We start from the raw sequence: 19,663 nt of genomic DNA, 5'->3' as shown, positions 1-19,663 counted from the left end.
GCCAAGAACGCACTCGCGTCTCGCGAAAATGCACAATCCATCGAAATCTGTGAAGGCGTCGCCAGTCCCGCCCGTCGTCGTTCGTCCCTACCAGCAGCACTCGACTTCACCTCCACCCCTCCATCGCCAAACGAAAAGAACTTCTTCTTCTACGAAGTCAAATCACATCAAGTCAAAATGGAGTCTGCCAAGGTCCCCGTCAAGCTCGTCAAGGTCACCCGCGTCTTGGGCCGTACCGGTATGTCTCGAGAAAGAAAGAAAGAATAGCCAAAAAACACTTCTATGGAACACGCAACCTCCTACACACTCTTTCCGCGGATGGAAGGCGAACATGCAGATGCCCCGGCAGTATGAAAGAGGAGGAATCTTACTGGGGAAAGAAATGCGACGATGGAAAAGCGAAAAAGTGTCTTGATGATTGTTGGAACATGCTGGACCGCCGACCCATGTCACGATGGCTGCGGAGGCACGGAAATGGGGAGACAATCGTGCCATTACATACTGCCGGCGCGCTGCCTTACAGCCCGAAACTTCAGAAACAGCACGTACTGGCACAGAGGCTAATCAGACATCGCAACACAGGTTCTCGTGGTGGTGTTACTCAGGTCCGTGTTGAGTTCATGGACGACACTACCCGTTCCATCATCCGTAACGTCAAGGGTCCCGGTATGTCATCAATTCTTCTTATCTCGCAGATGTGGCTATAGCGCAGATGAGGACACGAGGAGGAGCTGCCAGACGCTGCAAGGGGTTGCCCGATGAGCGACTTCAGTGCCATCCATCCATCCTACCATTTGGCTCATCTGCGCTGGCACATGTCTCGAAATACATATCAGCATGTCGTAGTCTGCTAACCCGATCCTCTACAGTCCGTGAGGATGACATTCTCTGCCTCCTCGAGTCCGAGCGTGAGGCCCGCCGCCTCAGATAAACACTTCCGCCAATCACACGGGCGAACACTCCATCCTGCTATCGTCACTTTCGACAACCACTACGTATATCATTACCTATGTGGTGGAACTTTTTCTTCCAGGGAGGCCAGAGATAGATGGAGTTTAATGTGAGCGGAGGAGGAGTAGATGGCAAAAAGCACGATTAAAAAGCAAACAATTCTCCCTTTACTTTGGCATGAACTTGTTTGCGATTTCCCGCGACGCGGGTTTCATCACCGGGTTCCTGTTTCATGCTGGGCGTTTGTGTCGCGGATTGGCCTTTTCCTGCGGTCGATTCGTTGAAGCTGTGTGGTGGACCTGTGGAAGGAAAAGTCCACTTGATGGGGGGTTTCCTTTTAGCGTTCGATCTCAGCTTCGAATCCTTTTCCCCTTGCTAGTGTAGCATCTGAAGCTGTTGATTGTCTGCAAAGGAAATCTACTTTTACGAACAAAAGACTTTGTGGACACTGCGACGTTGAATGGTTTCCCTTTCTCTCTGCCAGCCGCTCATCCCTCGCTCTCACAATGCCTCCCCTGATCCCTGATTCCCTGATCCCCCATCCTGTTATTGATCGTCACGCGGATTTACATGCACCTCAGCCTCGGTTGTCTGAAGGTTTGCTGTCCGTTTCGAAGCGCATGTAACAGACCAAGACAAGCAAGTGCTTTTGGACAACCACATGATCAATCATTACTTTATTTCCTCAGCTTGGGACAGTAAGCAGAGATCGACCATGCTCTGAGCGCTTTCATGTAAACTTTCTCTTGTTCGTCTCTCGCCTGAACTCTGTACCCTGTCTCACATCCCCTGACGACATAAGACTGCGAATGAGAAATCGTTCGCGTTCGCATCTACCTCGCGATTCCTCATGGTTTCCAAGGAGATCAAAGTTATTCTTCACGCCACACCAAGCTCGCATATCAAAAATCGCGACCCGATGCACAAATGCACAAATCTCCTCCCTCCGTGGCATTTCACATCCGAGCGCACATTTTTATGTGCATCATGTGAACACAGCCCCGATAACGTACGACCCGAAATTCCAAGGTTCGCGAGGTACCTCAGACACAGAAGCACACAAGGCTGCCGTTATAAGGTGAGGTGGCGTACACGGTGCTTCATAACCCTCTTCACATGCCACGGCAGCTTTCACATGTACAAAACCCGAGTTGAGGAAGGATTGGTAACGTAGCAATAAGAGCATTTCACGAGCTCGGTGTCAAGATCAGACACGCGGCCAATCGCGAAATGTCAGCAACATCAGTAGCCGAGTGTCGGGTGGAGGTAGGAAGCGTAAATGATGAGGATATGACAGGGGTGTAGAGTGAAAGAGTCGTATTGTGATTTCCTGCCGAGCTCTCTATAAAATTAGAAAGGCCCAGGTGTTGCCCAGCCTGGTATGCTTTGACCATAGGTACAAGTATTACGTGATTGGCAAAAACGGCACTGTCTGCACGACGACCAGGCCCACCGTCAGTAGAACATCCTCTGCCACCAGTTCGGACAAGTTTCAGCTGTGCTGTTCTTCGGACGAGACCAGATATGCAAAGGCTCTGGCTCTGACCGCAATGAAGACGGAAACTCACATGGGTATCAGTGTCGGCCACATCCTGTACAGTACTACTGTGTAAGCGCTTCCTGATCATTTTCCCAGGTCGTCCTTGCCGAGGATCTTTTTTCAAGCTAGTGTGGGCCGCGGACTTTCGCAGAGAATCGAGCTCCACTCATACGAGGAAGAGGACGGATATTCCCTCTATACCTTTTCTTAGTGAGGTACTTTGGTCTTGGAATGGCCAGCGGAGAAAGCAGCAATCGTCATGGTGCAGTGTGTTGGCAGGAGTCCAATCCCGGTCCTGCTGATATCTTTCGCTGCAGGCGGCACATGGATCTTGCCTATTCCCGGGATATAGCGCATAAGCAGGCTGGTTCATCTTATATTAGCCGGTTCAGCATGATGGAGATGTCTACATATTTTGATACAGGAATGGGCAGCAGGCCATTGTCGAACATTAGCAAAGGCAATGTTCTCCCTAAAGATTCTCGAATGAGTGAAGTGGCGCCAAAGAAGGCAGTACAGAGATTCGAGTCATGAAATAAGCAGTTTTGACCGAAGCCGAGTGGGTCATTCAGCGGCCGGAGGGGCAGCGAGGTAGATTCGGCCAAGTTCTTTTCGCGTTTCAGGTTGCGCCTTGAGGCAGAATAGGTTTAGCGTGGCATCCTGGTAAAGAGACCTCCACCATTCAACGTCGGTCGTTTATCCAGATTGCAACTTGACACAGCCTTGCAAACAGACTATAGATGCTCGTGTTATATATGAGACTCTCTCTCTTGGGCAACTATCGTTAGAGAAGCATTCGCTTGACTGGATAGAGATGGACATGCTGTTGTCAATCTGCACATCGTAGGTCTAAGCGTGTTCCTGCACGGGGCAGGCAAAGAGCAAGATGACATGGGTGCATAACGTTCATGCATCTTCCCTGCCCTGCCTCATCCTTTTCCTTTTGTGCCTCCGTCTCTCTAGCTTCACACCACTATCCTGCACCCTTTCCCGGCTGGAAGCTGCTGTTTCTGCATGCGCGTTTGAAGAAAGGCCGGTCCTTGATCCACCCACACTCTCTATCCTGCGTTTGACCACTGTCGTCCATTAGTCAATTTCCTCTTCTTTTTGTGCCCATAATTCCCCCTTCTCTTCTTTCTTTTACGTGTGCAACGCAGCCGGCTGCGGGTTCGGTTTTTAACTTGGACACAGTGCCACACTTGACCTTTTCTGTCCCATTTTAGCAAGGAGATATAGGAGAAGTGCGATAATATTTACAATACCGCAGCATCTGGCGAAGACGTGTTCGCATCGGGAGTCGAGACAAACCCGTTCACGCCTTGCGACCCTGAACGCCGTTGCCGTTGGATTCATCACTGTGCAGTCAAATATCAAACCGTGGGTGTCTCAAACACAACGACTTCCTCCCCACAATTGATGCCATCGGTGCCTGAATCGGGCAACATGCGCGACCGACGAAACACAAACTTATCTATATCTTCTCTCACCTCGACGTCCTCGACATCTTCCACAGTTCCGACTATTTCCGTACCTGTCCCTGGCGATGCCTTACATGATGATGTCGAAAAGGGTCGCTTTCTCTGGGTTCATCCAACAGCAAATGCCCAGCCGTTGCCATCTCCGCTACTAAAGCATGCTCGCGAATCACACCAGACTTTCCTCGATAGATGTCGGAGCCATCTGAGCTGGAAACGATTACTGGTAGTCGTCGCTGCCGTCTCGCTCTTCCTCTGTTATCATTGCTCGTCTTGGCTGGAACTCTCTTCGGCCGCTGAATCACCCGTGCCTCCCCCGGATAAGAAACTGTTCTTCAGTCCTGATGCTGCAATTCCGCAGGACCCTACCCCGTTGATATTCCAGGATGACAAGGGGGAGACAAAATGGACTGTCTCTATCCCGCACACCTTGGAATTCCCTCTGCGACCCCACCAGTACCGTAATGTCTGCCAGGCAAGCGAGAAAGTCGGCCAGAGCGTGGCAGCGATGATGGCACGATCGCGAGTGATGCGCAGAGACCGTTACAGCAGCAAGCAGTATTACTCAACGAGCAAGTCATTCGTCGACGTTGCTGACGCCGAGAACATGGGAATGCTTCCTGCCGATACAAGGCACCAATCTGTCTCTGTCGTGGGTAGAAGTGATACCAACATTACCGAATCCACTACCATCTGCGAAAAGTCTTTGACATTTGTCATGGAGACCGACAAAGCCGGCTTTGGCGAGTCACTCATGTCCTTGTGGTTGGCCTATGGACTGGCCCAAAAAGAAGGCAGAGCGTTCTTCATCAACGACAATGCCTGGCCATATGGAAAGTATGCATCGTTCTTCGAGCTGCCGCCGCAGCCATCTTGCTCTCCTCCACCTGCTCACCAGGTCGTTCCTTGCCCGCATACTGCACGCCACCTTGTTGCCTCGGCGGCTACTATGCCCTGGACTTTTGGGGCTGCGTTCAAGGATGAATTTGTCCGACCGCGCAGGAGTGGGATGAACAAGAACCGTGAGATCTACGACATGGCCCGAACTGGTTACGAGCATCTGTTCAAGCTCATCGGCGACGATGCCAATTTTCTGGAGCACAAGACGTCTGATCTACGCAAGGAGTCTGCCGAGTCCGGCACTCCCGTTGTGGGCATGCACATTCGTCGTGGTGACCTCCACCCTTACGAACTTCAATTCAGCAACGATTACCTTCCCTTCGAGCGTTTCAGTACTGCCGCCATGGAGATGCTCACGCGTCTGAACCCTAATCTCACCCTTTCCGATGATAAGCAAGCTTCGATACTGCTTGCCTCGGATGATCCAGACATCTATTTGTCTGACGACTTAGGTAACACTTTCCCAGAGAGTGTCTCAGTTGTTCGCGCGCAGGAACGTATCGTCCTGGCAAGCAAGAAAACACTGCCACCCGCTGTTCCTCTCCGTAACGGCGCATACACCAAGCACGTCGACGAGAACAGCGGCTGGGAAGGCGGCTTCTACAGCGCTCTATTCTTCGGTCTTGGCGGTGGACATCCCTCTACCGTTGATCCTACCGACGAAGAGAAAGAGATGATGAAGCAAGCCATGTTCCTGCGAGAGTTGGTCGGCCGTGGCTACCTTCTCGATATCGGTGTCTTGAGCCGCGCGGACGCTGTCGTGTGCGCTAGCTCGAGCGCTGCTTGCCGTCTCGTCGGTGTCATTATGGGCTGGGACAAGGTGTCTGGTGGCCAGTGGAGAAATGTAGATGCTGGCAGGTACTGGAGTTTTGATGGACAACTTTAACTGCCGTATGATCGGTCCGAGTTTTCATCAGTGACCTGTCAGAGTCTTCTGTTGACCGGTTGTTTGCGCTGTAAAAGTCTCGAGATCGTCTGTTCTCTTAGCCCATGTGGTGAATACAGATCACTCTATGCATGGCGAGGAGTATTGATTTTACACACCACCCATGGTATGTAGCTCCGGCTATTTCTCTTTTCACTTTACTTTTGGGCATTTCAGGCGGGTCGTTACATTTCCTTTATTTTCCTTGTTAATACTGTCAAATGACTTTTTTGCTCCTTTTTATGCGAACTTCTCAAAATTTTCTAGCTCTTCCTCCCACATCACATTACTGGTCCTATACCAGAGCCAACAGCATAGCGTATTTGTCAACATAGTATAGCGTAAGGGAAAAGCAAGAAGCGCTGGGGGAATTGAAACGAGGATACAGCTAGATCGGACAGGGGGCGTGACTCTGATCGCGAAGAGGTCAGAGCCAGATACTTGTACAATCGCCACTTCACGGAACCCACAAAAATACGAGATTTATGATACTGTGCCCCTGTGTCGATCGTCGCTTCTGCTTGATACTGTCGTGATTCGTGTGTGTAGTATTCAATGACTTCATGACGGACAGGGTTCCTCGTACTATATCCTTTGAGCAATGCACAAATGTACACAAGACGTAGAGCCAATGAACGACGAAGCTATCAGCCGTCCAACTGAAGACGATAAAGCGACATAGTTGTACGACACATGGGCAATATATAGTCCAAGACGAGACCCGTGTTGCTCCCAGGTCGAATTGCATATCTTACATCTCACGACAGTATAATCAAGTCAAAGCACCAGATGTGTACACACTCAAAAGGTTCAAGGCTTGCCAGACCTCTCACCTATTTCTTCACGGGAGTCTATACTACATTCAACAATCAAGCATATCATTTGCAAGAACCAGTCATGCTACATGGACTGTGAGATAATGCAAATAGACAAAAAAAGTCTTGCTGTGATTTGTATATCGAGGACTGTCTCAGGATTAATGGGTAAGTGTAAGGTGAAGCAGAAGACGCGAACCAATACTCTTGGCGTGTCACGTTCCGAACGCCTCCATCATTCACTATTGATTGTCGTCATCAGATCTCGAAACCTATAAACACTTTACCTGAGCAATTAGCAAGTAATAACAAAGATTCTATCAGTGAACAAGGACCAAGACGCTGGAGTCCGTATCTCGCTGAGAGAAAGTGTAAGTCTTTGCTTTTGAGTAATATCTATTCCTTTCCGAGATTCAGCGGTGGTTATGACTGCCACTTATCAACCACTCCCATATCCACGTGCAAAATATACAAGACCGAGAAGATGAACATAACAGGAACTCGAACTAATCATCTACATGACCCAAATAAGAAAAAACCGAAAAGACGACAAATATGGCATTGACAAAGTGTCCCCTCTGTGACGCGAATGCGGACCTCACTGCTGATGGCAAGTGGGCGCATTGTGCTAGTTGTATGCATTGTTTTTTCTTTCTTCTGTTGTTCTGCCTTGTCTATTTTCCTGTTTCTCTTTTGCTTTGCTTGTCGTGTCAAGGTTCTTTTGATTTTATGTATGTATCTGTGTACTGGAAGAGGAGGGGATCCTGTTTTCTGCGCGCCGAGTCGCTCTGTTCGAAGGCGTTGACTTGATCTCTGAGACTCTCCCTCTACCCTCGTGATCAAACCAGTATCGAAGTCTGCTTGGACACGGCCGTCTTTCTATTCGTTCCAGTCATATAATCCTTACCACATCTGCAAGCTTTTTCATACAAATTTCCTGTCTCATTTCATCTCCATATAATCTCATATCACCCCATCTCACTTCTCCCCGAGCCATGACCGTACTAATAGGACCCTTTAAGGCAACAACATCTTCCAGCCCGCCCAGCCTTCTCAATCAGGAGAGTCTGAAGCAGCATCAGCAGAAGACAAGAAGACCGAGGAGGACAGCAAGGATGGGAAGAATTGAAATTGAAACTCAGATGCAGTGACAGGGTTTGTTGCTGTTGTGTATGTAGTATCAGGTGGATTGGACTAATCTTGTGACTTGGTACGAGGATCGGTTTGGTTGGAGATGCTGTTACTGTTGAAGTAGTTGGATGTGGCTCGGCTAGACTTGTTGGTGGATTGTCGAGGGCAACGTGATTTTATCTGTAGTAGCATCTCAAATGCCAGCGTTATAGCATGATTTTGGTCCTCAAGCTTCATTTCTTGAAAAAAATCACAAGACTAGAAAAAGGGACGAAGAATTAAATTAAATTAGAAGTCGAAAAGAACAATACTCTCAACCGAGATGCTTGTGGAACCACTTAAACCCTTGCTTCTCAGCCTCGTCCATAGCCTTCTTATCCTTCTCAGAACTGAAGTCACCCCTAAGACTCCATCCATGAATCTGATCCTCATAAACCCTGACCTCGCTCTCCAACCCATCCTGCTTCTTTTTCCGATCCATGACCTCCTTAATCTGATCCACCTGCTCGACACTCAACAAACTATCTTTATCCCCGACCGCAAACGCAATCGGCACAGCGACATCCTCAAAGTCCGCAGGGATGGAAACCAGCGAAGGGTGAAGCGAGAACACCGCATCCGCGCCTTTACCCTCTCCGCTGCTGAAGTCCGCATGGCCAGCCAAGATAGCATAACGGCCTCCCCAGCAGAATCCCACGACACCAACTCTATCCGTGCCAGGCACCATGCGTATCGTGCGGATGAAGCCCTCGATCAAAGGTCTGGCGACCGCCTCGCGATGCTTGATCAGCCAGGGTCCCAGTGTAGCGCCCACTTGGGCAGTCGCCGACGCTTTGTCCAGGACGGACTGCGACTCGCGCGTGGGCAGGGGCGGCTCGACGGTGTCGAGGAAGGAAATGGGCAGCGAGTCGCCTTCGTGTACGTCTGGGATGTAGACGTAGAAGCCCTGGGCGGCGTATTGGTCGGCTAGGAGACGTGTGTTGGGGAACTTCCATCCGAAGACTGAGGGAGAGGAGGAACAAGAGTTAGTGGGATTGTTCTATCTCTTTGTACATGCGTATTTTATAATCGAATAAGAGTCCAGACTGGACAATTGAAAAGGTGAAGAAACCCAAGTTCATAGCAAGATGCCACGCAGACACCACGCATTCGTAATATGAGCTATAGAAACACCAAAGGAAGAAACTTACTATCGACAAGGAACACAATAGTCTTCTTCTTCGATCCATCGGTGGGTTCAGACACATATGTCTCCAATCCAGCAATCTGCTCCTCGCGGCCCTTTGGCTGTCCGTTCTGGATCTTGCCAGATAGACAGCACGAAGACATTCCTACTCCGGTAGACATGTTTTCTAGCTCTTATTGCTGTAAGTGCGCTGAAAGCAATATGTGGCAGCTCTTCTCTGGTAAAATCGAGTGGGTGATATAGAATGAATGAGAAACGACAAGAGACTTGAGAGACAGAATAAAAGCTGTACCTTGAGTAGTTTTTGGAAATCGTCGAAAAGTATTGTATACAGTAGCTTACCTCATAGTTATAAACACACCCCGCGAATCAACTATGTCATACACACGAGATGGAGGAACGTGTTAGACTCTACAAAGCGGAGTTTTGACTTCGTTCGGAGGAGGGGGAAAGCTTCGCCGCGGGGCATGCGTTGACTGTTAACAGAAAACAATGACGTCCGATATTATTTCCACAAGATGTCCATATTCAGAAACAGCGTCCAGTGCTATGATAAGATAGCGACAGTGTCTCATCCTCAGACTCGGGGTGTCATTTCCAGGCCGGCGAACGACCTTCTCCGCGGCTCGAGCTTGGACGACATTGAGTCCTTTACACAGTAGGTGTATAGTTTAGCAGATCTTGGTCACTTGAGCAAGGTGCTGTTCCTGTGAAAAGCAGACAGTGTGGTACTCAGAAGTGAGAAAGATGTAGGATTATGGGCATTATGAAAGGAACGAAAAGAACAAATTTGAAACTCGAGAGACGCGGCCACGAAAGAAAAACGAAAAGAACCGCGGCCTCGTCTCTCTCCTAAATGGTGAAAAGCTGAAAAAATAGCAGTCCCAGTGAATGCATATATATGTTCCAATGTAAACCCCGGCCCTTGATTTTGACCTCGAAAAATAGAGCGGAGACACGCTCAGAAAGAAAAAAGGTAGAAAGGAGAAAGGAGAAAGGAGAAACTCCGTGGAAGATACGCTAGTATGGGCAAAAACCCCCAAGGAAAATGTTTCCATGTCAACAAAAGAATTCTTTTTGATCGTTGTTCCATGTGTTTGCCGAAGTCCTTGAATATCCCAATGCAACGCAATGCAAGAATGTGAAGGGGGTAAGTCTATGCACAAGCTAAAGGTGACAGAAAAAGCGAAAGGTGTGGTCGCTTCTCCTTAACAAAAAACATAACGTCTCTCCGGTCAATTTTGGTAACATCTTCGTCCTGCGTTAGATTCGAAAGTGGTAGTGAGTCGGCAAAAGTGGCGGTACTGGAAGGCTGGCACACTACTCCATGGTCGTGTAAAGCTCACTTAGTGCCGGCTCTGGAGTCTTGCTCGTCATCGTTCCTTTCTTTGTCTTCCTGGCCTCACGCTTCTTGCGCAGCTCCGCCCATGCAGCGTCATCGTCTTCGTCGTCTGCACTGTGACGGCTCGGAGGAGATCTGGGGGTGCCCTTCGGCTTGTCGATGACTCTGATCGTGGACTTTGGCGCCTGAGGCGCAGCTGCCAGTGGAGACGGGCTGATGGCACCCTGTCGGACAGCATCCATGCCGGACGTCATGGTATGGCTTCTGCCGTTGCCCACGTTGGCCTCCATTGTTGACACCGGGCGGTATCTAGATGGCATACCAACGTTGCTGCGCTCGCTCGGAGCAATTGAGGGAGTATAGCCTGGTGCAGGCGCTGATAAGTTGAAGTTATAAACCGAGCCAGCGTACCCCAATGGCGGTGCGTTGCTTCCCATCGTGTTGGACCTGCCATGTGCGTTGCCATCGCCGCCCCACTGAGGAGGTGGCTGCAGCATGCTCATTGACCTTCCAGCATTAGGTGTGCCAGGGGCATTGGCCGGTGTGGACATGGGTCGCGGCATGCCACCGGGGTTCAGGAAGCCATTGCCCAAGCTTTGCATGCTTGGAGACGGGGAGAAATTCGGAGGTTGGCCGGCGTGCATCTGTCCAGCCTGCATTTGGATAATGCTCTGCATCATTTGCTGTTGCATGGCCATCATCTGGACCATCTGCTGCTGTGTGTCCATGCCCATAGGTGCCATTCCTGGCATACCCATAGGCATCCCAGGCATCATACCTCCCATCTGCGGAGGCATAACGTTCATCATGGAATTTGAACGAGGCATTGCCGGAGGCATGTTCATCATGTTTCCTGGCAGCGGGATGGGCCCATAACCACCAGTGGCAGGATTGGGGCTGCCGCGTCTGGCGGCTCGTGCCCGCTCTTCGCCGGCAATGACTCCAACGAGACCACCCGGCGGCGGGGGCTGAACTGCAGGAGCGTTGCTCCCACCGTACACAGAGCCTCCTCCCACATTTCCTCCAAATGCAAGAGTCTCACGGTTAGCAGGATTCACCAGACTGGCACCGAAGTATGGATCCGGAGGGAGTCTACGAGCGAACGGAGGAAGCGCACCACCTGCTCCATCTCCCATGACTGAACCGGGAGTGGGTGGAGCGCTGCCACTGCCACCAGTGCGAGTGGGCGGTCGGTTCTTGTTGGGGAAGCCATGAGCTTGGAGAATACCAAGAGGCACGTCGTCATCCTCCTCCTCGGGTCCGCCTACAGAAGGCCCAACCATCCCTTGAGATAGCGAAGGGGCGCTCAAGGAAGCCCTGTCGAATCCAGGTCTTTGAAGCATGTCGGTGTGTTGGCTACCCGACTCCTTCATCATTTGTTGCCTATAAACAGCAAGATTGGCCTCTTGCTTCCGTCTCTGTCGAATCATCTCCGCCTGGCGCTCCTCCTCATCACCATCGTCGTAACCGTCGTCCGACTCCTCAGAGCTTTCGCTCTCCTCGTCCTCTGGTGCAGCACGTTGCTTCTCGAACTGTGCTCTTGTCATCTTCTTCTGGGGTGAGTGCGCTGCTCCGGGCCCGGGTCTCCTCTGACTCGCTGGGTGCACTGTCAGGCTCGGAGTACCCCTGGGCGAGGCGGGGAAGATGGCCTCGTCTTCGACGTGAGGTTGCACACTCGCTGCTCTAGGGGTGGTGGTCTGAGAGTCTTTGCCTGTCGTATCGTCATCGCCAGTGTTGGTTGGGCCGTTTCCATTCTTTACTATGGCCAATGCAGGATGTTGCGCGTATCCATTGGTCCGCTGGTCGTACTGTGGTCGAGGAGGGAGACCCATGGAAGAGTTCAAGACCTTGGGCTCCATTCGTGCCATTGGTCTGGCTTCGTCTTCCTGTGATGCGTCGTCGTCGCTCGAAGCAGTGCCGACGTGAGGTGGGAATCCCGGCGTGTTGGGTAATGAGTCTCCTTCAAAGCCAGGGGAGGCGTAACGCAATGGTACAGGCTGATAACCAGGTCTGAAGCGCCCGAAACCAGTCTGAGGCTTGATGGTATCCTGGGAAAATTCGGATGATCTCGGAGAGGTCATGTCAGTGTCGAGGCCCGGCGACATGAGACCGTCGTTTGACGTTCGGCTCTGCCAGGAATATCTCTTGGTGTGAGTGAGAGTCGACGGTCTGGTGATACGCTGAGGTTCAGGTTCTGGAGAAGGGGTATTGATCGGTCTGGAAGAAGTGCGAGCTGCATATAATGGCTCCGAGTCCTATACAAAAATTAGTAAATTGCATATGCCTTTTGATGCTGTATTTAGAACGCACAGATCGCATGAAGCTCCCGTGGACGCGCGGGGGTGGTGGGAGCGGGAGCGATTCTTTTTTCGGATCTCCTAATCCCTCGAACATATTGCCAAAGTCACTGCTGAAATCAGAGGCCCCAAGGCTGGCTTCTAGCCGTGGTGGGACCGCGGTGCTGGCATAACTGCTCACCGTAGTCGCTCGGTCTCTGATGGCTGCGTTGTCAGGTAAAGCGGGTACCGTTTCGATTACTTCCTCTTCCATCATTGGGGGCGAAGATTGCTTTTTCTTCATGCCAAAGGACATGGCTTTGCTGGCCCTTGCGGAGAAAGACGGCGGATGGGGGATTGCGCCATGGGCTGCCTGAACTTCACTGCGAGAGACCTGATGCGACGTCTTTGCAGGAAACAAATCGTCCGCTGTTGTCTCGTTCTCCTGATCAAACGACGAGGGTAGAGTGGAAGTGGAACTGTAGCGTGCAGAGGATGACGAAGTGTCATAGTAGCCGCTTGACCCTGAAAGAGTCGTAGTGCCACTACCCCTGCTGCGTTTTAGTCCCCAGAACGAATTACGGGGAGGCTGAGACTGGGGGGTGGTGACGAACCTGTTTGTGTTGGTGCCGAGATGTCTAAGATCTTCGGTCGACTTGCCCTTCTGCCCAAAGGGCATGGCACTCATCGGCCGCTGAGCACTTGTTCTCCTCTCGACGGCATGGGGGCGTTCGAGCACACGGAACGAAGAGCCCGCAGGCGTCGCTGGCTGCTCTGCTTGCAGGTCAAGCACGTTGCCTGAAGACTTGCGGCGAGCGAAGCCTTTTAGAGGATTTTTCGGCATAAAGATAGTGTTGTTAGCAGCGGCTGTAGATGCAGACAGCTCGCTTGTTGTGGAATTAATGCAATGTCACGATCCGTGTGATCGTCGGGTATATAATATATAAATGGCGAGGTTCGAACGACTGTCGTGCTCTCACCGACTGAAGTATATTACTTGTCAGGGAAATGCGTAGATGTCGAGTAAGGCCGCTCGGGGAGTAGCGAATGGATGGATATGCACAACAATCTGCAGCGATCGTGTATGATTAGTTACGGTCTATGAACATGTTCGGGCGCAGGCAGAAATGTAAGCGCAAGGTCGAGATCCGAACGTCGCGGCGACGGCGACAGCGACAACAACGACGACACTCTGGGTACACAATATGATGGCGGCGATGATGGTGCTGAATCCAACAGATTTCTCCTGCAATACTGGAAGGAGCAGCGGCAGCAGCAGCGGCGGGTGGTGGCGGCTGCGGCAGCCACAACAATAACGAATCAAGCTGCCAGTAGATCGACGAAAGCGCCCTTGTCGAGAGCAGGCGCCGACTCAACAAACAATCTTTCCGGCAGGCAGTCGAGTGAGGGGAAGTGTGTGTATTTCTGCTGAGCTAAGTCGATTGAGACTGTCGTTGACAGGTTGAAAGTTGCCAAGTTGTTTTGGTTGTGCCTGGGAACGATGCTCGAACGGTACAGAGAGACACACACCGTTGCATAAAGCGGACAATCCGCTTCTAAGAAAAGCTACAGATACGCACTCAACCCAGAGAATAAAGATTTACATACCAAGGCTTCATAGCAGTAGATCCAGAAGGAAGGCCGGCGCAGAGATCCGGACAACGTGTAAGGCCCAGAAGACCAGAAGAAAAAGGGTAAGATAAAGTGAACGAGCGAACGCAGCGTCCAAGCGAATGATGATGGGCAAAGAATGTCTGAGGTGAAGGATTCGGAAGCGATGAGAGGTTAGATCAGTCAGTCGTGCCTCGTATAACTCAGGAGGGTTGGTCCGTGATCGTCGAAAACAGAGCAAAGAGGCTTCCAACGCGCCTTGACCGAGGGCAGGCTCGGTAGGCTAGTCGTGGAGACTAGTCGTTCCTATTCTATTTTTTTCCTCACACAGTCTGGGGGACTTCAGTTGGATGAGAAGGTGATCTTCACAACCCCGGTCAGGTACGCGTGTGCTCGATGGAAGTCTCTTGCTGACGCTAATTGAGTGACGCTACCTTATGCCTGTGGCCTGCTCTCGTTTCTATGGAGCTTACTCTCGACTGCATCGGCTTTATTTTGAGTGTGTTGTGGGAAGACCAGGTTTTTTGCAAAAGCCTGAGATCGCACAGTCGTCTTTGTCAAATCAAAGCTCTACATCTGCGCCATGGTATATGCACAAGCAATTCATTTCTCAGCCTCGAGCCATTGCCCGCGCCACCCTACCCTACCTTTCACAAGCGGGTACGCCGAGTCTATATTTCGCTTTCCTCGGCCAATTGGCCGCCCATGTGCTTGTTACATGTATTATACAAGCGCCCACTTTGCTGCTTTCTCACCACCACGTCGGCTGGTTGACGGAGATTATAGCTCCAGCATAAAACCACGCTTCCTCTTGATGTTCCGGTTGTGGCGTTCTCATACACCTTCTTATGATCTCCCCTATGCAATTTTGAATCTGATGACATGACGAGAATTCGTCACCCATGATTCTTCCGTACATCAAGCACGCTATGCTAGCATCGAAATCTGTAACATGCTACTCTATCGTCTTTTTTGCGTGTTTTGAAGATGTCGACGTCACCGTTCGCTCCCCTGCCTTGCTCGTCGTACCGTGCATCTCCATCAACAAAACCCGCTGCTTTGGCACCCGGCATGCATATTCATTATGCATTCACACTGCTGGGAATGCTCTGATTTGGCTGCACTGCCGCTGCAGCATGGCAGGATATCTGCACATCGCGTCGCGCGTCGCCCGCATATGCCGAGTGAACAAAGAAAGAATTAGGCGAACATAATGCACCCGATTGGGTTTTGTCAAATCGACGAGCTTTACCGAAACGGGCTTCTGAGAGCAAAAAGGAGGTTGGCAGGGTTGGGCGAGGAGTGGGCTGGCTCCGCAATATCCTTGTCGCGGTGACGCCGTCGATATGTGACTTATACTGTAGGCTCAGTCACAACTCGCAGCACATTCCTGTTGATTATTTGCACCACCCAACCACCTCCCTTGATCTTTTCATTCCACCGTAGATATCATTATTGTTCTGGCCCCTCGCTGTTGCCCCCGGATTTCCACTGCATCAGCTGACTCTTTGTTGATAATATTGATTTACAAAGCACAACCGGGACAATATGTCGACTCCCGCGTCCACTGCAGCATCAGCGACTAAAGGTCTCCACCCCCTCGCACAGAATGGGTTTGCCAATGCTGCGGCATACGACACACATCGTCCCTCTTTTCCAGCAGAGACTGTGGAGACCTTACTCGACAATGTTCGCGTCGCCGGTAAGACGGGCGCGGCGATCGTAGATCTGGCTGCGGGAACTGGCAAGTTCACAGAGCTGCTTGCAAAACGGCCTGAGCAGTACAAAGTCACTGCTGTAGAGCCACACGCAGGAATGCGCTCGGTGCTCGAGAACAAGTCATTGAGGGGTGTTGAGGTGGTGGACGGCTTGTCTACTGAGATGCCCCTCCCGGACGAAAGCGTGGACACGGTGATTGCCGCTCAGGTAGGTGCAGAGAGTAGAAGGACTTCTTTTGCCTTCGCTCGGCCCCTCTTTTTCTATCTGTCTACTTCTGTACTTGCACGCGTAACATGGTCACTTGATTCATATACACCGATAAGATCAGGAACGAGGAGTTGGTATCATAAGCCTCGTGCGTTGTGTTACCAATTGTCCCTCTCGGCCTCACAGATCGTACCCCATAGACATTTTTGTACCATGTGACTCGAAAAGCTAAATGTTTTGTGCTCAATCAGGCTTTCCATTGGTTCGCCAACATGGATTCTCTCAAGGAGATTCATCGTGTCTTGCAACCTCACGGAGCATTCGGTGCGATCTGGAACGTTGAAGACTGTAAGTGATTTTTTTTCTACATCTCTATTTTCTATCACGGAAAAAGTATTCAGTCAAACATCCAATGATCACCTAAGCTGCATATGGTCATCAGGGGGAGCGAACAGGTACGATCGTGTAAGAATGCCGTGTAACCTGCGGTGCACCCTTGGCCCTTGAAAATATATTCCTGTACATTTACATGGGGAAACTGATGTCGGCCCCTGCGCTACGACACTGCACACATGGTGGGCATGGACAAGGCTTCCTTTTGAGCAAACCTGCATATGCGTATATCCATTTGCACACACGCGCATATGAAGAAGGAACGTGTAATGTCCCCATTACAACCCCGCTTCTTTTCTTTCTTACTCACTTCCCCTCATTTCCCAATACTTGAACCCATCCTATCGGATTCTGCACTGTCCAGGAAGCCCCCGTCATACAGCTACCAAAATCGGCGTATGGGGAGCCCAAAAGATATATCCTACTGACCAAAGCAAAAAAAAACAAATAGACAATGCACCACGCTCTCACAAGGCCTCGACGACATGGGAATCCAAACTTCAAGACTTGATCTGGTCCAAAGACGACAACCAGCCGCGTTTCCGACACGAGAAATGGCGCAGCGTCTTCGACGAGCAGCTCGAGTCAAACCCAGTGTCGATTACCTTGTCGGCGACGCCGTTGTTCGCGCTGCCTATTGGTGAACAGGTACAGGAATGGGAGATTTGGTTGAGCAAGGAAAGGGTGTGGGATAGATTCAACACGCTAAGTCAGATTGCTACGCTAGAGGGCGAGGAACGCGAGGTCAGTTCTCTCTTTCTGTTGTTCCGCTCTGTCCTCTCTGCTTTCGTTGTCGCCACAGCTGCTGTCGCTTTTGTTCCGTCAGATGACGTCGGAAAGAGAACAGTACGGAAGGTGATATACGACGGAGATTCGTTCAATTGTTCATTCTTCTATTCTTGATTTTTTTTTTTGGTTTTCGCACATTGACGACTAGTCTAACCTTTTACTCTCTAATGAACAGCAAGCCTACAAAATCTTCACAGACGCCATCAACGCGCCCGATGTTGAGACAAACGACAAGGGCGAAGTCGCACTCCACGGCATGACCATGGCGATCTGGACGACCAAGATCCCCGCAGAGGGCGCAAGGGCGGCCATCTCGGAGATCGTGGACATTGTCAAAGATAAGTTGGCGTAAATGAAGGAGCTGGACCGAGGAGAGGAAGGAGGTGAACGGGCTGCTTGGCTTGGCTTGTCTTGCGGTCGTATGGTGTCCATCTCAATCGCCGCTCTTGGATATTTTCGTGACTATAGTGTAGGCTGTTTTTGACTGCCAGCTCTTTTGTAGATGTTCATAACAGCGCAAGCGATTAACTCAGGGACTCTATCTTTCCTTTTCCGCGAGCTTTGCTTATATGTCCAATGGCCTGCAGCCTTTGGGATGTCGAGGCATGTAGCACGCGTTCTAAGGACTCGGTTCACCATTAGAGTCCTTTCTTTTGCTTTTGTATTGTAATCATAAATCATGAATCGGCGGAAATGTACATGACTAGTTCCCTCGAAAATCAGCAAATATTTCCAAGACGAAAAAGGATCTTTCGACGCTCCACACGAGCAGAGGGCAAATAACGCAAAGATAAAGAAAGAAGGAGAGATGACATACCATTATTACCCCTCACGAACGCATCGCCATAGCTCCTCCTAGCCTTGCCATCGACAAACTCCTGTGTCTTCTCCAGTGCAATGTTCATGTATCCATCGACAGACTGTAATTCTCCTGTTGCCTTCCGCATTAGCTCTTTTGCTTATCATATCGGCTCCCTTCCCCTTTGCGTCGCGAAAGAGAGGACTGGAAAACAAACATACCTCGATACACAACCCCAGAGTTCAGTTTCACAGTCACTGGCGCGCCGATGATTTCGCTCAGGAATCCAGAGGGATCACGAGCGGACGCGACGCCGGTGGCAGATTCGGCAGATGCGCCGTTTGTGGGCGGTGTTGCGCTCATTCTTTCTGTGGTGGTATTGGTGCTAGGAGGGAATTGAGGTGGACTGAGTGGTTTTTTTCTTTGGCGACGCTGGGCGAGGAACGTCGTGAGGCGCTGACTATTCGCTGTGAGGATAGAATCGCAATTGGGATTGAGACTGCGGGTCAATCGTGGATGGTGGACTTTGTCAGAAGGGCGCAGTAGCTGTATGTAGCTGTGTGTAGCTGCAGCGATGAAGTCGTCGCGGGCGACAGTGAGTGGAAGAGTGCACTGACTCACTTCTACAGTCCCTCTACTGCAGCTCTTCGTATCTGTAGGGCTACCAAGGCAGCGTTCTACTGTAGTGCTGTACGCCGTACTGCATCGTATTTCCGACTCGTTGGCATATTGCCGTCGGTTATATCAGGGTGTGATACTACTGACATACAGTATGTTCCGAGCATGAGACATGAAGCTAGGCATGGTGGAAGCACGAATTGAATGCGCCTGGTCAGATTTGCATAAATCCATTCTGGTTGATATGACCTGTTCCTTGCAAGCAGCACTCCTGAGAGCGTTCTCGTACCGATGCACCAGCATTCGTTCATGAGTCTACGCCTATACACGGTACACCATCTATTCGCACGACGGACAGCTTTCCTGTGTGCTGCCATGTAGTACACTTGCATTCACTGGTCGCGAGACCCTCGCTCTGAATGGTCGTTTTCGCCTTCTACAGAAGCCTCCTGTCTATCGACATGATTTGATCCCAGCTAAACTGCCGTACAGATTCTTCTTAGTCACTTGTTCTACAGAGTAGCAATAGACCTCTTGTAGGTACGTAAATGGCCCATTACTCTTGTTATTGGCTACGCCTGCAATCTCTTACAGCAAAAGAGGGAAGCAGGACTCCTCTCAGGCTCGAGTGAGCCGCGGTGTTTAATAAAACGTTCACTCGAGCGCCTTCAACAATACTCGAGCAAATGAGCGCCACGGAATTGTCCCCCGAGACATAGCGGAGTACCGTGAGAGCAAATAAAGAACAGAAATCAAAACTCCGCCCAGTGACATCCGTCAATGCCTTTGGCGGAAAGTAACGGCAATATGCTTCGCGACAGACAACTCCGACTCTCCCACCAAACTGACGACCCCACAGCATGCGAACCTCGGTCGAAACGTTAAACACTATCCCCACGAGTCTGTGCCAGCCCCGAGAACGCCTTCGGTGTGGGGCAAAAATGTCAATCCCAGTGACAGTGACGGTATCAAGGTGCTCTGTGGTA

At 50.7% G+C, this 19,663-nt stretch overlaps 6 protein-coding genes across 8 annotated transcripts; 3 read left to right on the top strand and 3 right to left on the bottom strand.

Annotated features, from left to right (window-relative positions):
- Window positions 1-177: 177 nt before the first annotated feature.
- Window positions 178-931, top strand: AAFC00_003868 (40S ribosomal protein eS28; the record flags this gene model as incomplete). The annotated part of the gene is made up of 3 exons (XM_069343409.1): window positions 178-238; window positions 583-666; window positions 870-931. 3 exons carry the CDS (start codon window positions 178-180, stop codon window positions 929-931), a joined length of 207 nt encoding a protein of 68 aa, XP_069201234.1.
- Window positions 932-3,934: 3,003 nt separating this feature from the next.
- Window positions 3,935-5,752, top strand: AAFC00_003867 (uncharacterized protein; the record flags this gene model as incomplete). 3 transcript variants are annotated; one of them, XM_069343407.1, is made up of 1 exon in its annotated part: window positions 3,935-5,752. In XM_069343407.1, one exon carries the CDS (start codon window positions 3,935-3,937, stop codon window positions 5,750-5,752), a length of 1,818 nt encoding a protein of 605 aa, XP_069201233.1. The 3 variants fall into 3 exon arrangements, with proteins under 3 accessions (XP_069201233.1, XP_069201232.1, XP_069201231.1); XM_069343408.1 differs by having other exon boundaries at window positions 4,475-5,752; XM_069347762.1 differs by having other exon boundaries at window positions 4,496-5,752.
- A 2,298-nt stretch (window positions 5,753-8,050) lies between these two features.
- Window positions 8,051-9,084, bottom strand: AAFC00_003866 (uncharacterized protein; the record flags this gene model as incomplete). The annotated part of the gene is made up of 2 exons (XM_069343406.1): window positions 8,051-8,739; window positions 8,928-9,084. 2 exons carry the CDS (start codon window positions 9,082-9,084, stop codon window positions 8,051-8,053), a joined length of 846 nt encoding a protein of 281 aa, XP_069201230.1.
- Window positions 9,085-10,243: 1,159 nt separating this feature from the next.
- AAFC00_003865 (uncharacterized protein) lies at window positions 10,244-13,385 on the bottom strand (the record flags this gene model as incomplete). Its single annotated transcript, XM_069343405.1, has 3 exons — window positions 10,244-12,520; window positions 12,576-13,092; window positions 13,156-13,385. The coding sequence occupies 3 exons, from the start codon at window positions 13,383-13,385 to the stop codon at window positions 10,244-10,246; spliced, it is 3,024 nt and encodes a 1,007-aa protein (XP_069201229.1).
- A 2,315-nt stretch (window positions 13,386-15,700) lies between these two features.
- Window positions 15,701-17,612, top strand: AAFC00_003864 (uncharacterized protein; the record flags this gene model as incomplete). The annotated part of the gene is made up of 4 exons (XM_069343404.1): window positions 15,701-16,078; window positions 16,330-16,426; window positions 16,923-17,215; window positions 17,436-17,612. 4 exons carry the CDS (start codon window positions 15,701-15,703, stop codon window positions 17,610-17,612), a joined length of 945 nt encoding a protein of 314 aa, XP_069201228.1.
- Window positions 17,613-17,937: 325 nt separating this feature from the next.
- AAFC00_003863 (uncharacterized protein) lies at window positions 17,938-18,422 on the bottom strand (the record flags this gene model as incomplete). Its single annotated transcript, XM_069343403.1, has 3 exons — window positions 17,938-17,963; window positions 18,078-18,191; window positions 18,281-18,422. The coding sequence occupies 3 exons, from the start codon at window positions 18,420-18,422 to the stop codon at window positions 17,938-17,940; spliced, it is 282 nt and encodes a 93-aa protein (XP_069201227.1).
- Between the last annotated feature and the right edge of the window lie 1,241 nt (window positions 18,423-19,663).

The sequence above is a fragment of the Neodothiora populina genome (assembly GCF_041146345.1).
Source record: "Neodothiora populina strain CPC 39397 chromosome Unknown canker_contig_16, whole genome shotgun sequence".
Lineage (NCBI taxonomy): Eukaryota > Fungi > Ascomycota > Dothideomycetes > Dothideales > Dothioraceae > Neodothiora > Neodothiora populina.
Note: the sequence above shows the minus strand (reverse complement) of the source record. Positions and strands in the feature narration are given on the sequence as shown.